This window comes from Morus notabilis, unplaced genomic scaffold (genome assembly GCF_000414095.1).
Source record: "Morus notabilis unplaced genomic scaffold, ASM41409v2 Scaffold438, whole genome shotgun sequence".
NCBI lineage: Eukaryota > Viridiplantae > Streptophyta > Magnoliopsida > Rosales > Moraceae > Morus > Morus notabilis.
The window spans coordinates 106,738-121,960 of NW_010365011.1; the positions used below are offsets into that span (position 1 = coordinate 106,738).

General features: G+C 35.4%; 1 protein-coding gene across 1 annotated transcript; it reads left to right on the forward strand.

Annotated features, from left to right (window-relative positions):
• Nucleotides 1–10,680: 10,680 nt before the first annotated feature.
• LOC112093369 lies at nucleotides 10,681–13,096 on the forward strand. The gene is made up of 6 exons (XM_024171611.1): nucleotides 10,681–10,752; nucleotides 11,769–11,816; nucleotides 12,094–12,143; nucleotides 12,575–12,668; nucleotides 12,848–12,906; nucleotides 13,026–13,096. The coding sequence occupies exons 1-6, from the start codon at nucleotides 10,730–10,732 to the stop codon at nucleotides 13,094–13,096; spliced, it is 345 nt and encodes a 114-aa protein (XP_024027379.1). The 5' UTR covers nucleotides 10,681–10,729.
• The last annotated feature ends 2,127 nt before the right edge of the window (nucleotides 13,097–15,223 follow it).

Consider the following 15,223-nt stretch of genomic DNA (forward strand, 5'->3'; position numbering starts at 1 on the left):
TTCTCAGTTATTATTTTGTTTTCCTTTTTGTTTGTTTGTTTTTTTTGGGCTTGTGGACGAATCTAGACAAATCAGGAACTATTTATGGTAACTTCTTAGGTCAAGAGAATATGCCTTATTCTATGAATAAGAAAGAAGAAGAAATAAAGCAGTGTTTTGTCCCTGTTCTCTATTTTCTTCCCGTGTGTGTTCACACGGTATCAGAGCCACCGGTTGAAGAAAACAATGTATAGAATAGCCTTGACTGGAGCAAGCGGAGATGATGTTTCTGAGGATGCCACGAGCAGCCCTAAAACAACCTCCATAATTGCTCCCACTGCTGTCCCCGAGAGAGCCTCAATCATTCCTCCCTACAGATCACAACACATAAACTGAATGGGAAGAATTTTCTCAAGTGGTCACGTTCAGTCCTAATGGTGATTCGAAGAAGGGGAAGGCTCGGTTATTTAGATGGCTCAATTCCAACACCAGATCTGAAGGAATCTTCTTATGCAAATTGGGAGGCGCAAAATTCAATTGTGATGGCTTGGTTAATCCATTCTATGGAGGATAACATTGCTGATACTTACATTCTCTTTCCCATGGCCAAAAAGATTTGGGATGCAGTCACAATGGCCTATTCGGATCTGGAGAACGCATCACAAATGTTTGAGTTGAGGAACAATATCCGAACCCTAAAACAGGGGGAGAGTGATGTAACGGGATATTATCATGAAGCCACAAGATTGTGGCAGGAATTGGATTTGTTTTCTTCCCCGTCTTGGAAGGATCCTGAAGACTTGGTCTTGTATAGGAAATTGGTGGAACGAGATCGTGTGTATGACTTCTTGGCCGGACTGAATAAGGATTTGGATGAAGTCCGTGGTCGCCTACTTGGAATGAGACCACTTCCTCAAATCGAGGAGATTTTTGCTGATGTCCAGAGAGAAGAATCAAGGAGGAGAGTCATGTTAGGAACCACTACGTTGAACGTGGAAAATTCTGCCTTAGTGGTCCGGGAACAAGAGAGTCAAGGTCAGGGAGAAGGGAAACCAAACAGGAAATGGTGTGATCATTGCACAACGCCTATCACACCAGGGAAAATTGCTGGAAGATACATGAAAAACCAGCAAATTGGACCTCTAATCGAACTCGTGGGCGTGAAGGAAAAGGATTTCAGGCCTCAATGGAGAAACAAGAGGACGCTGAACCAGCCATGGGAGTTGCGGCATTTACCAAGGAGCAGATGGAACAATTGAAACAAATGATAGCATAATCCTCTTCGATGTCCCTTATGTCTCAGAAAGGTAAAACTTTAACTGTTTTTTGTGGGCTGGCCGAGAAAGGAGAACCTTGGATTATTGATTATGGAGCAACGGATCATATGACTGGGTGTGGAAAATTATTCACATCATATGTTCCTAGTCCGGGGAATCACAAGGTGCAGATCGCAGATGGTACTTCTTCAGTTGTGGCCGGTATTGGGGATGTAAAAATTGGAGATAATGTTGTTCTAAAAGAAGTCTTTCATGTGCCTAATTTTAGTTTCAATCTTTTGTCAATAAGCAAATTAACAAAAGATATGGATTGTGAAGTGATTTTTTCTCCATGTACTTGTATTTTTCAGGACCGATCATCGGGGAAGAGGATTGGCAGTGCTAAGGAACGGAATGGCCTATACTACTTTGAGGATGATTCAAGTGTTCATGGGCAAGCTCAAGTAGTTGCAACCACCTCTCTTTCAAGAATTCAAAAAATTATGTTATTGCACTATAGGTTAGGACATCCTAGTTTCCCTTATATGAAACTCTTGTTTCCATCCTTGTTCAAGAATAATGATAAATTTCAATGTGAGATTTGCCAATTAGCTAAACATACCCGTGTTTTCTTTCCTCCATTATCATATCGTGCATCTAAACCATTTATTCTTCTTATTCATAGTGATATTTGGGGACCTTCCCGCGTCTCAAGTACTACAAATAAAAAATGGTTCATTACCTTTACTGATGATCATACACGTGTTTGTTGGGTTTACCTTTAAAAGAAAATGTGAGGTCAGGGATATTTTCAGACAATTCCATACCATGGTTAAAACACAATTTGATGAAAATATCAAATTCCTAAGAACAGATAATGGGACTGAAATTTTTAACAACACCTTGGGGACTTTTGTCACTTCTAGTGGGATAATCAATCAAAGTTCTTGTGTTAGCACACCTCAACAAAATGGGGTCTCTAAGCGGAAAAATCGTCACATCTTTAGAAGTAGCCCGTTCCTTGTTGTTTACAGCCAACTTACCAAAAACTTTATGGGGAGATGCAGTTCTGACCGCTACTTATGTGATTAATAGAGTACCTTCTCGTGTCCGAAAATTCCAAACTCCAATAGATTGTCTATACAAGTCATACCCTCAGTCTCGGGTTCCCTCTTCATTAGAGCTAAAAGTGTTTGGTTGTGTTGCCTTTGTTCACAACCTTGATCCACATCGGGACAAATTCGATCATAGAGCTCATCAGTGCATCGTTTTGGGATATTCGGCAACTCAAAAAGGGTATAGATGTTATTTAGTGGAGAAAAGAAAATATTTTGTGTCCAGGGATGTGACATTCTTTGAAAACCAATTCTTTTTTACCAAAAATTCCCTTCAGGGGGAGAGAGTGTGGGAAGACAATTTTTGGGAAAAATCAAAACCAACTTCCATCTCAACCTTAGATGATGCAAATGGTGTGTGGGAATTCTTTTGGGATTTTTCTACTTCTTTCGAAAACCAGAGTCTTATCCCTTCCAATCTGCTTGAAAATGTTCAAAAGTCAGGAAATCAAGAGTAAAATCCAGCCAATATTCCTGAAATCAACCCACAAGATAGACCCGAAATTGATCTTAAAACGTGTTCCCAAGATAGCCCTGAAACTGATCCCGAATCAGCTCCACCAACCCTTACCCAATCCATTCCTTCAAATCAGTCTCCTCATGAACCAAAAAATCTGGTATCTATAGTGCAGGAACATAATAAACATAAAGAGAGTGGCTTGCAATTTTTTGATCGAACTTATGTACGCAAGAAGAACCAAAAAAGTGTAGAAAGCCAGGAAGTTCCCCACCACCAATAATCGGAATCAATGATAGGTCTTGAAGTGGAGATTGATGACTTAGGGATCCCAGTTGCATTGAGGAAAGGAGTAAGATCCTGTACTAAACATCCAATGGCCCACTATGTTGGTTATGATCATCTGACAAACTCTATGTAGACTTTTATAGCTAACTTGGCCAATGTGGAGATTCCAAAAGATATTCAAGAAGCTATGAAGAAGCATGAATGGAGGCAAGCTGTTTTAGAAGAAATGAGAGCTCTCGAAAAGAACCATACTTGGGATGTGGTGAGAAGACAAAGAGAGAAAGCTCCGGTTGGATGTAAGTGGGTCTTCACAGTTAAATATAAGGCTGATGGGTCTATTGAAAGATACAAAGCTCGTTTGGTGGCTAAGGGCTATACTCAGACATATGGGATAGATTATCAAGAAACCTTTGCTCCAGTTGCCAAGATCAACACAGTTCGAGTTCTGTTATCCATCGCTGCTAATTTAGATTGGCCGCTGCAACAACTTGACGTAAAAAATGCTTTCCTCAATGGGGACTTGGAGGAAGAAGTCTGTATGGAGAAGCCCCAGGATTTGAGGACAAGGGTGATCGAGTCTGCAAGCTAAGAAAATCCCTGTATGGACTAAAACAATCACCACGAGCTTGGTTTGATCGGTTCACTAAGGTGGTTAGGGAACGGGGATATAAGCAAGCCGGAGGAGAGCACACTTTGTTCTATCAACATAGGGATGGTAAGACTACTATTCTCATTGTTTATGTTGATGATATTATATTGACTGAAGATGATCTCGAAGAAAGGGAGAGACTAAAGAGGAAACTGGCGAAAGAATTTGAAATCAAAGATTTGGGAAGTCTCAGGTACTTCCTTGGAATGGAGATTGCCAGAAATAAATGTGGGATATTTGTCTCACAAAGCAAGTATGTGCTGGATCTTCTAAAAGAAACAGGAATGATGGGTTGCAAACCTGCAGAAACTCCTGCGGAGCCAAATTGCAAGAAGGGAATAGGAGACAGTGATCCTGTAGACAAGGGTAGATTTCAACGACTGGTTGGGAGACTAATTTATATGTCTCATACAAGACTTGACATAGCTTTCGCTGTTAGTAGAGTTAGCCAATATATGCACCACCGAAGGACATTTGGAAGCAGTATTTTGCATCCTAAGATACTTGAAAGGAACACCTGGACGAGGTTTGTTCTTTAAAAAGGGAGATGAGAGAGGAGTCGAGGTATACACAGATGCCAATTGGGCAGGAGCCACTGATGATAGGAGATCTACTTCAGGGTATTGTACCCTTGTTTGGGGAAATCTTGTTACATGGAGAAGTAAGAAGCAATCAGTTGTCTCAAGGAGCAGTGCAGAAGCTGAACTGAGATCTGTGGCTCATGGAATTTGTGAGGTTCTATGGCTAAGAATGTTGTTGGATGAACTCAAGATTAGAGTTACACTTCCATTGTGTGTTTATTGTGATAACAAGGCAGCCATAAATATTTCACATAATCCTGTACATCATGACAGGACTAAACACGTGGAAGTGGATCGACATTTTATCAAGGAGAAGATTGAAGAAGGAACAGTTGTTATGTCATATGTTCCCACAACCGAGCAAGCTGCCGATATTTTGACCAAGGGATTGTCTAGACCCTTGTTTGAAAAACTAGTAGACAAGTTGGGCATGTACAACTTATACAGCCCAACTTGAGGGGGAGTGTGGGCGAATCTAGACAAATCAAGAACTATTATGGTAACTTCTTAGGTCAAGGGAATATGCTAGGTTTATACCTATTGTATTAGGAAAGGATTATTCTCTTTTATTTCTTTCCTTTTTTATGTTCTGTTTTTGTGCCTTTATTTGGCCGACTGTACCTCATTCTATGAATAAGAAATAAAGCAATGTTTTTTCCTTGTTCTCTGTTTTCTTCCCGTGTGTGTTCACAGGGCTATATCTTATCATTTTGATATGTTCAGTGTCAAGATCTTTGTTTCATGAAAAAGGTTTTCCTTTTGAGAATGTTGATTCTGGCTTCAACTTGACAGTGTTGTGGATGATGTATGATCTATACTTCAATAAAGATTTCTTTTCTTTTTTTTTTTTTTGAATTTTTTTGTTTTGTTGTTTGTTGCACTTGCGTTTCTTAAACTATAAATTGTATTTGTGGGCAGAAAAGATGGGATTCTTATAGCAAATGAGACTAAATTTTAAAAAATTTTAGCCAAAATCTTTGATTTGTGACTTGGATCTTTGATGTTTTGAAAGTGAAAATTTCTTCTGCCACTCACCAGCTTTGTTCGATTGCAGCACTGTGACCAGCATTCACCAAAAGTATGCCATCTACTTCTCTTCTCTGCAGATGAAACGCTTCTTCCCAAAATCCTAATTTTCAATTTTGCTAAAATCCTTCTTTTATTGTTTTCTTATTCTTTCGTATTACGATTCTATGCACATTGTTGCTCTTAATTTTCTTTTTCTCGCGCATTCTCTTGTTGTTTGCAACCATTTTCTTTGCTTTTCAAGGTGTTGCTTTATTTCTTAATTATGACTTTGCTTATGCTGTTTCAACTGATTAAAGGAGAGGCTTCGTGGGATTGGTGGTATGTTGAAATGATAACAGGCTTGTATCGAATTTGAGTTGGTACTTTTCAAGTTAAGTGAAAGAAGTGTGGTGATGGGCTGACTCTCTATGTTTACTGTGTAACTCATGTTTGTCCCCCTTTTTGTAAGCCCTCCTTGGAGCCTCTTCGCCATTGGTCCTTGCTTGCTTTCCTTGGAACTCCGACCCTCCTCAGAAAAAGGGTGATTTGTTTCTCTATTTCTGCCTCCCTCTCTCTCTTTTTAATATTTGAACATTGTAATTCTTTTTGCTTCTCTGACTTGTGATAATGTGGCATATTTTATGAGTTTTTGTATTGCTATTGATTTATTGAAGATTTTTAGGTTAAAGTGGTTTATTCATAAAATGTGGTCTTGCTATTTCCTCGTAACATTGCCATTACTTACTCTATATATGGTCGCTTTTGCTGAAAGAGCTGGGAATCTTTGCCATTACTTACTCCATATATGGTCGCTTTTGCTGAAAGAGCTGGGAATCTCTCGAGCCTTGCCTAGGAACTGCAGGGAAGTGATTGAGTGGTTCCTCCCTTCCTTCCAAAATTTCAGTCTTAGGGGCATATCTCTTTAGGAAGTTGCTACGCTATGAATCTTTTGAGGTATTTGACTAGCAAGGAAATACATGATTTTTTTTTGGGATAAAGTGAAATATTGGGGTTTTTGGCGGGTACATTGATATAGGGTCTTTGGTAATCCAAGTTTATTGAATTTAGTCAGGAGGTGGGCTCCTTTCTTTCTTTCACGTAGCATTTGTTCTTTGGGAGTTGCTTCTTTAACTTGTATGTATCGGATGGGATTTGAAAAAAAAATAAAAAATAAAAAAATCATTGTCTTTCCCTTTTCTTATTCATCAGTTTCCTCTTGATTGTCAATCCTTTCCTCTTGATTGTCAATCCTTTCCTCTCTTCATCTTTCTTCTCCTTGGTGTTCATGTCGTTGTTCTCCCTTACGTTGTCTTCTCTTACCCATTAATTTTGTCCTTTTTTTTTTCGATTCTCAACAGCATATAGTATATGAATTTCAGAAATCTCTCTTCAATGCTCTTTTGGACCTTGTCCCTATTAATTTTTAGTGTTTCCCTTTCCGCTCGGTGGAAATCGCCAAGAGGTAAATATCTCCACGGATTAGTTTTGTCCTAATCTTGAATGCCTTTCATACTCTTCTTTTGGTGAGTCGCTGCCTTATCTATCTCACAATCCTTTTGCATCTCTTTTCTGTTATTAGGTTGGGTTCATTTTGTTGGCTTTGGGCACCGATTAGGCCGAGTCATGAACATGCCTTAGCTCCTTCCACAACACCTGAGGGTCCATTTAGACATGGTGATTTTTTTTGACTTGCACTCTCTTTTAATTTATCAATTAAGAGATCTTACTAAATTAATTCCCAAATTATGTGTTTTTTTTCCTGGCCGGAATCTTACTATTTAACAACTTAATATTGAAGGGAACATTGCAATAAAGATGGAAATAATAGTCATGGTTTATAAAGTTGGGTTCCTTTTAGTTACTGTTCGAGAAGTAGGTTCATTCCTTTTGTGCTCTTTTTTTTCTTTGCTTTCTAACGTCATTTCTTTTCCTTTTTTTTTTTTCCTTTTCTTCTCCCCCGGCTTTTTTCTCTTTCCTTTTGTTTCACCTCTCTTTGCCTTTTGTTCGTGCTCTCCCTCTATGCATTCAGATGGACAAAGAGCCATCATTTTGGGCTTGTGAGAGAGACCATTATTAGAGAAAGTTGTCATTTTTTATTGGTTCATAGAGGCCAATAACGGAGAACTTCTCAATGTTCGACCTTTGGAGCTTAGATTCACATGTAAGTTTATTTTGTAGCATTATCTAAGTTTCAGATAATAAGGAAAGGAATGTGAAATTGGGAAATTTGATGGAGCAAATTATTAGTGTTGGCTGATTAAGGTTCAAGAGATTGATTTTTTTGAGTTATGATGGTTTCCAAATTTTGTGCTCTGTTTCTTCATTCACAAAACTGAAGGAAATTATGGAAGCTTTAATCTTTAACGTTGTTTCATCCAAAAAAAAAATCTGTAATGTTGTTTTTTGGTTATGAATTTACAAGTTTTTGGTTGGCAAATAGATTGAGGAGGCCAAAAGAAAAATGAAAGTGAATGAGAACAACTTGAGGTTAATTTAGAAACATAAAGTTCAATTATAATTTTGTTTTATCCTTTGAAAGAAAAGATGGCAGTTTCAAATCATAAAGTTCTTATTAATTATGATTCTATGAAATTTAGTTTCGTTAGTTGTGGTGAAAAAGTTGGATTGAAAAAGCAGAGCTCATGTTCTATACAATTGACCAACAGGATGGCTAAACATGTGCCATCAAGCTTGTCACTTTGTAATCTTCTAACTTATGTATGCATTTCCTTTTGAATGAACATTTTTATTGGCTATGGTTTCAATTATAATATATGCCTTTACTTTGTTAATTTGCTTGCACATTTTTCAAACTGATTAAAATAACAAATTCTAAAAAGTTTTTACCTAGAATTAATACTAAACGGAGACGAATTAATTCTGTCTCACTTTGGTCCTCCTTAATTCCGGTTATTTTTTTATATCACCATCTCTTTGGTTGATAAAATTTTTTGTATTATCTTAACGTTGAATGAGATTTTGATTTTGTTTTTAGTCTCATATATATATATATATATCTCTCTCTCTAATTGAAATTGTGTTACTTCGTGTTTGGTCTTTTTTTTTTCCTTCTCCTTCAACTTGGGGTTTAATGCTTGTTCTTCCAATGCATGATGAGGTATGTTTATTCTTCATTCTTTATTTTTTATTTTTTTTTGTTGTTCGATGTTCTTAAGCTTTCTTGGAGATGGGTTTTTACTAAACCCAGGAATTTATTACCGTAGCACCTGAATGAATGGGTTCTGTTCCTTAGGACCACGTACTTGGTCACAGAATTTTCTAATTTAAGTTTCTTTTTATTTATTTCCTTTTCTACGCTTGCTGTAATACTGGTGTCTTATTAAATGGTGGTTGGTTTACTGGGTTATACTTGTATATCAGTGAGCAAATTTGGTTGTGGCATATTCTGTTGTTCTTAGTATCTTACGGAAGCATGTCGACACGAACATCATATTTTAGTCTCATGCCTACCTATGAATAAACAGTATTTATTTAGTTAATATCTTTCTAATATACTATGTAGTGATTGATTTTTCAAGTATCTCACTGCTTTTATCATTCAGGCGTATTTGTTCGAGGAGTACTGGCGTAAAACTTCAGGTGAGCCAATGAATTTCCAATGTGATGCTTCAAAGCATAAGAGTTTTAACTTTTAACACATAAATAGTGGCCTAATATATGAGCTTGGCATCATAAATCTTCCATCGTTTGGTGTTAATATTGAACCATTATGTCTAATTTGTGGAAATGTTTTTGCAGGATACTATTATAAATAATAGGTTTGTTATTTTACTGTTATTGGTGTATAATTGAGTTTGAAAATGATCTGAGGATTGTAGCCCTGTATCACGTGCTTCCATTTCATTTTGATGATTTATGAATGATTAGGCAACAATAATAAGAACTGGTACAAAAGAGATGGTGTTTTTCAGAATTTTTTTTTGAAGAACAGTTTCCTATAAAAAAAAAAAAGTAGTTGTGTAGTTTATGTGATAATTACAACACCTACAAGAAAGCATACATTCTGTTCTGGTAAGATATGACAATAAGAGGATGAAACAAGCAACTTGTAGAAGGCCTTCACTTTAGTATTTACATTGTCTCATTCGTGCCAAGCACGTCATTTTAACCAGTGCAAAGAAAAGGAAGGGAAGAATAAAAAAACTGAAATAGAAAAAGGAGGAAGAATTAAAAAAAAAAAAAAATGACAATGCAATGGAATAGAATAGAAATAGATAAAGAGATATGGAAACGAAAAAAGAAATTGAAAAACTGGGTAACTTTAGTTATCATGTTTTCATGGAACAAATGGGTAAAGTTCAAATTTATTTATGGATCTAATAATTGTATTATATTTCTTCTGCTAGTGATGTGCACTAAGGTAATTGATTCCATACTACTTTAGAAGGATATGGTCCTTCTCTCATCAAAAGTCCATCTCAGTTATATTTTCTTTTATATTCAGCTTCTAGTTGTATTTTTGAGACTGATATTGTAGTAAGAACTTTTAGGATTTTGGAAAGACACAAATGTTAGTCTAGTGTTGGTTGTCAGTATATAAGCTTTTTAATGTTGCTGAGATCTAGTTGATAGGCTTCCAATTGCATTTCTTTTTTTGGTTTCCTTGAGCATACAAGATATCATAAGCAAATGCTCGTTTATTTTGGTTATCATTTGCCTTTATTAATCAGGTTCTGATCACGTGCTTTGTAGCAATTATTAATGTATCTTAGATAAAGAATGGTGCTTTGATGGTGTGCATAATCGATAAAAAAAATGTGATCTTGCACCTGCAATTTGGTTTTTAGTTTTGCAGCCTTTATTTTTATCTATTCTAGAGGAATTACTAGTCTTTTCTCAAGAAGTCGGCAAATCATGGGAACCAACAGAACATCTAAAGGATGTGTGTTTGTGTGTTTGTGTGTGAATGTTCTCTACGTGGTAGCTACTAATGTGATTTGCTTCTTACAACTTACAAGTGAGGCATGTGGATCGTCATAGAATCTTGCATGATTGAGTACGGAATCTAAAGGGTGTGTGTGTGAACTCTCTCTTGGTGGAGGCTACTAATGTGATTTGCTTCTTACGAGTCAGGTATGTGGATCATCACAGAATCTTGCACTATGGAGATGATGGAGTGCACAACAATGGGATCAGCTGCATACCCATTCATGAACTCTGTAGAAGAATGGAGACAACTTGAGTCTTTTGTAACTGCTTGAAATTTTTCAGTCACGTGTTTTCTTGCTTGATTTTTGTTGAATTATGACACGGTAGTAAAATTTCAGGGCAGGGTGCTATTATAGTATATTAGTAATTATTTTTTTTTCCTATTATTCTTCTATTACTTGTTTAGGAGTTTATCTCTGTTTGGAGCAGCGTAGGAGAGTGGAGAAATGAGCCTACACATTTTACATAGGTGGGCAAGGCAAACCCTTTTCTCTAATAAACTTAACTGTTATTCGTGTTTAGTGTATGTACTGGTTTCATTTGTCTTTTATAATGTATATTTATCATTTACTTCTTGCTATTTAAATCTTACTAAGTTATTTATTTACTTTTAGTTTGTGTTTATACTTTCTAAGATGAGGAGTTACCAAGAGGCAAACATCGTATTCATTTTCAGACGATGGCAAGAAGGGGGAATAAAAAAAATGACCTCTAATTTCTACTTTGTTTTAAAAATTTATTATTAATATTATTGTCAATTAAAAACTATTTATTCTTTTCAAGCGCGTTTGAGGATTTGTAGTTTACTGTTTAAAATGCCCATTGGATTCATTGTTTCTTTACTGGCTTCATTCAATATCCCTTGTTAGTATTCATAGTCACTGAATTTGTTATCAATTTTGTGAACTGATTGGAACGTGTTCCCTTACCGTACAGTTGATGGATAAAATTTGTTAAACGCATTTGACGCTACACAAGTAAATTATTGAAAACCATTTTAACTGTACTGATTTTATTGTCAATTAAAATCTGATGAGCGTGGAGGTTGTATTCTTCTATTTTTTTTTTTTTTTTTTTTTTTTTACTTAGAAGACTACTTTTTTTTTTTTGGGGTTCCGATTATGTATCGGTTTGATTTTTTTTGTAAATTAAGAAATAGTAGTCTTATTCATATTGCCATTTGTGTTTGTCCACTTCACTGAACCTATTTGTCTATTAATGTTTGACTAGGTTATAGTCCTCTATTTTTCTATGCAAGTTAATTACTGAATTGTTTTTTCTGTTTTTTTTTTTTCGTTATAGTGTACGTTAGGTTGTAGTCCTCTTTTTTTCTATGCTAGTTAATTACTCAATTGTTATTTTTGTTAGTGTATGTAATTGATTTCATTTGTCCTTTAAAATTTCTATTTATTGTTTATTTCTTGACATTTAGATCTTACTAAGTTCTTTTTATTTTTTGTTTGTGTTTATACTTTCCAAAATGAGGGGTTACGAGAAGAGGCAACATTCATTATCAGAAAATGACAAGAGAAGGTAATAAATACTAAAAAAAATGACCGCTAATTTCTTCTTTGTTTTAGATTTGTTGGTGAATTCATTATTGTCACTTGAAAACTATTTATTTGCTTGAAATGCTTTGGGGATTAGTATTTCATAGTCACTGGATCAGTTTGCAAATTTTGTCGATTCAGTGGAAGATGTTCTTCATACATACTTTTCATAGTCCCTAGATCAGTTTGTAAATTTTATTTTTTATTGCTCTGTTTTGGTTCTAATATTTCGACTCTTACTAATTTTTTCTTATTTCTAGATTCTCAAATATTAGTTGTGCAAATGAGTCGAGGTTACCTTCTCCAAAATGTGAGGCTTTTTTTTCCTTCTTGGTAGTTGCTGCTAGAATTTGTGCTGTTCTTTATTTCTCTATTGTTCATGTATGCACCATATTTTATCCTCTCTACCCTAATATTATTATATTGTACTTGGTTTTTCAATTATTGCATTTGTATAAGATATCGTTCCTTCGGAAGAATGTGGATTCCAGAATTTTTTTAAGATCTGAGTATAAATTATTGGAATGATCCCACCAAAATCATAATTGTGTTTTGAAGTGAGGTTCGTCTTGCATTCTCTACTTCTTCCCCCTTGCCCTCTGGTTCTAAAAATTGTTTTGGATGAATGATGGTGGAGGTATTGTCTCTGCGGCTGCAAAGCCTGTGAGAAGAGGGAGATCTCAGAGGAAACGGTAAAAGCTTTATGAGCAAATCTGAATTTTTCCTCTCCATTTTTATTAGCCCAATTGCCGCTCGCAAGGCCTGTGCCAAAAAGCTTCAATGTCACTGTCGTCATCAGGGCTGGGGAATCAGAGGAATTTCAAGGTTTTCAAAGGTGATGATGAGTAAGAAGACAACCCATGTTCCTTAATCCTATTTCTTATCTAAAGAGAACACCATTTCAGAAGCACTGTCCTTTTTTATTCTTTTTTTGCCTTTTCTCTCTGTTTTTTGGATTTCGAGACTTCATTGTGCAGTTTTTGCCATCTTTACACTTATCATATTTCTCTCTAGATCTACGAGCTATTTGCGTGTGTGGAAAGGGAGGGACCTCGATTCGAAACAAGTTTCAGGTGGTTTTTCATTCATAACTATTGTTTCTTTCTTAATTTTTATGATTAGAGATAAAATGAGGAAAATTCGAAGAACAAAGTAGGTTTGCTGAAGTTTGATTTGAATGCTTGTTGCGCAGGTTATTTTCTATGTGAAACATTGATCTCATTCTTTGTTGAAGTGAAAAGGAGTATGTTGGGAGGACAATAAGAGAGGAATCTTCACCAGGTGAGAAATTCTATTTTGAAGCATGGCTTTCTTCACAAACAATATCTTTTATTTTCTTGGATTGCACAAGCAAGTCTGGTTCTTTTTGTTTGATTTTTAATATATTAATGTTGATGAGCATGTTTTGGTTTGCGAAAGAATACGTGTTTGAGCTTTCTTCCAGTGGAATATAAAATTATGAATTCGCTAGAGATTTAAATTTTTCATGGTCTCTGATGGTTCAATCGATAAATGAAATGCTGGTCAAAATGGAAGTGTGTGTGTGTGTGTGTGTCTCTCTCTCTCTCTCTCTCTCTCTCTATATATATATATATATATTGTGTGTGTGTGTCATGTATGACGGGATCTTTTGCTTGTTCCGCAGAATTGAACCACGAAATTGTGGTAGCATGCCAATTTGAGAAAGTGTATAGTTACCAACGTACAACCGTTCTATCTTTCTCTGCTTTGGTGCTCTGCTTCTGGTTCTATGAGAACAAGAGTCTGAAATATATTTGTACTTTTCATCTTCCATTTTCTGTTTGCTTTCGGAATATCTGAATGTGTAAGCGGCAAATATGAGATTTGGTAGATTCTATAGCTCTGTAAATTCTCTCATCAGTATTTTGTTCCAAGAAAACATTTTGTTATTGTTATTTAATTTCCTTGGCTTTTCAACTGGATTGGAAAAGAGTGTATAGCCAACCATATATGAATTATGATGGCTTACTAGATGGTACTTATCCGTTCATTCTTGTGCTTTTGCTTGGCAGGTTAGTTGGGCTCTAATACTAGAGTATACAAGAGTATACAATTGGTGGTGTTGCTGTAGCCCGTGACAACTCCAAATCTGGTATAGTTCAGCTTTGTATAATTGGAATTTGGTTTGCTTCTCTTTTTTCTTCTCCCCTGTTTGTTTTCAGGATCTGTAATGTATGTCTTTATCCTTTCTAGTAAAATTTCTTTTTCTTGTTCAAATACAAAATCAAGCCTTTTTTTTTGGAGGTGAGGAGAAAATACCTGCTTTCTTTGCTCGTCATACGGTTGCTGGACTTAATATTGTGGTTGATCCATGTGCGGTACTATTAGTTGAAATATTCACTGTTCTCTTGTGCATTGAGATCATAGAGGTACTTTTTTCTTTAACGTAGGTATTTCTAGCCTAAAAGTCTTAAAAGAGTCTCTTGTGATGGTTTAAACTGTATTTATACTTATGGTCGGTTCATATGTTTTCTTTGTATACCTCGTATTTTTTTAAAACTCTTCATGATGTTTCTTTGTTAATCTCGTCGGTGAAGAACTCAGCGTTTGAAAATTGCAATGTGGTTAAGTTACTTCCTTGTCTTTCTGAGATAAATGCTAATTGCAATGTGATTAAGTTACTTCCTTGTCTTTCCGAGATCTGTTTTTTCTTTCCATCTTTTGTTTTGGTTTGTGATTCATAGTATTTTTTCTAAAATTGTGCACTTCTGTTAGTTTAAACATTTGCCATTGTTTTTTAATTTTGTACTTGATCTGAATCCAAATTATTGGTTTTTATGAAATCTATTATATGTAACTTTGATTGCTTGCTATTTCTTCCATGTCTGTTTATATTATTCTGATCAATGTGATTTCACTTTTACTCTTTCTGATTGCTATCTAGCTATGTGACTTCTCATAGTTTTAATTCTTTTCTAATTGATCATTCCAACCCTTTAATATTTAGTTACTATATCTTCATAAGCAATGTTGTTATTAAATTGATATTATATCTACTTTAATATGTTTTTCTTATTCATATTCAATGCTTGTGCTCATAGTTTCTTTTTTTCTTTTTTTATGTAAATATATTAAATTCAACCACACCATTCTTTTTTTTAATTATTACTTCATACACCTTTATATTAATCTTTACCTTTCTCATGTAGTTTTGTTTTATTCCTAATTCTAAATTCATAACATATTTTGTCTTTTCTTTGGTTCTTCTTTTACTCTCAATAATAATCTCATTCGATACGAGTTAAGCAGTTCCATTTCAATAGCCTTCTCTATGTAGAAGTTTCAATAGTCATTGACATAGCTTTTGGGGTAAGCAACGAAGGAAAGTGAGGAAAAAGGAAAGGATGAGAATTTTTCTCTATCTATTTC

Coding starts and splice junctions, on each gene's coding strand:
- LOC112093369 (XM_024171611.1), top strand. CDS start 10,730: ATGAGCCTACACATTTTACATAG. Junction 12,144..12,574: donor GAGGTTACCTTCTCCAAAAT/GTGAGGCTTTTT, acceptor CATTTTTATTAG/CCCAATTGCCGCTCGCAAGG. Junction 12,669..12,847: donor GAATTTCAAGGTTTTCAAAG/GTGATGATGAGT, acceptor ATTTCTCTCTAG/ATCTACGAGCTATTTGCGTG.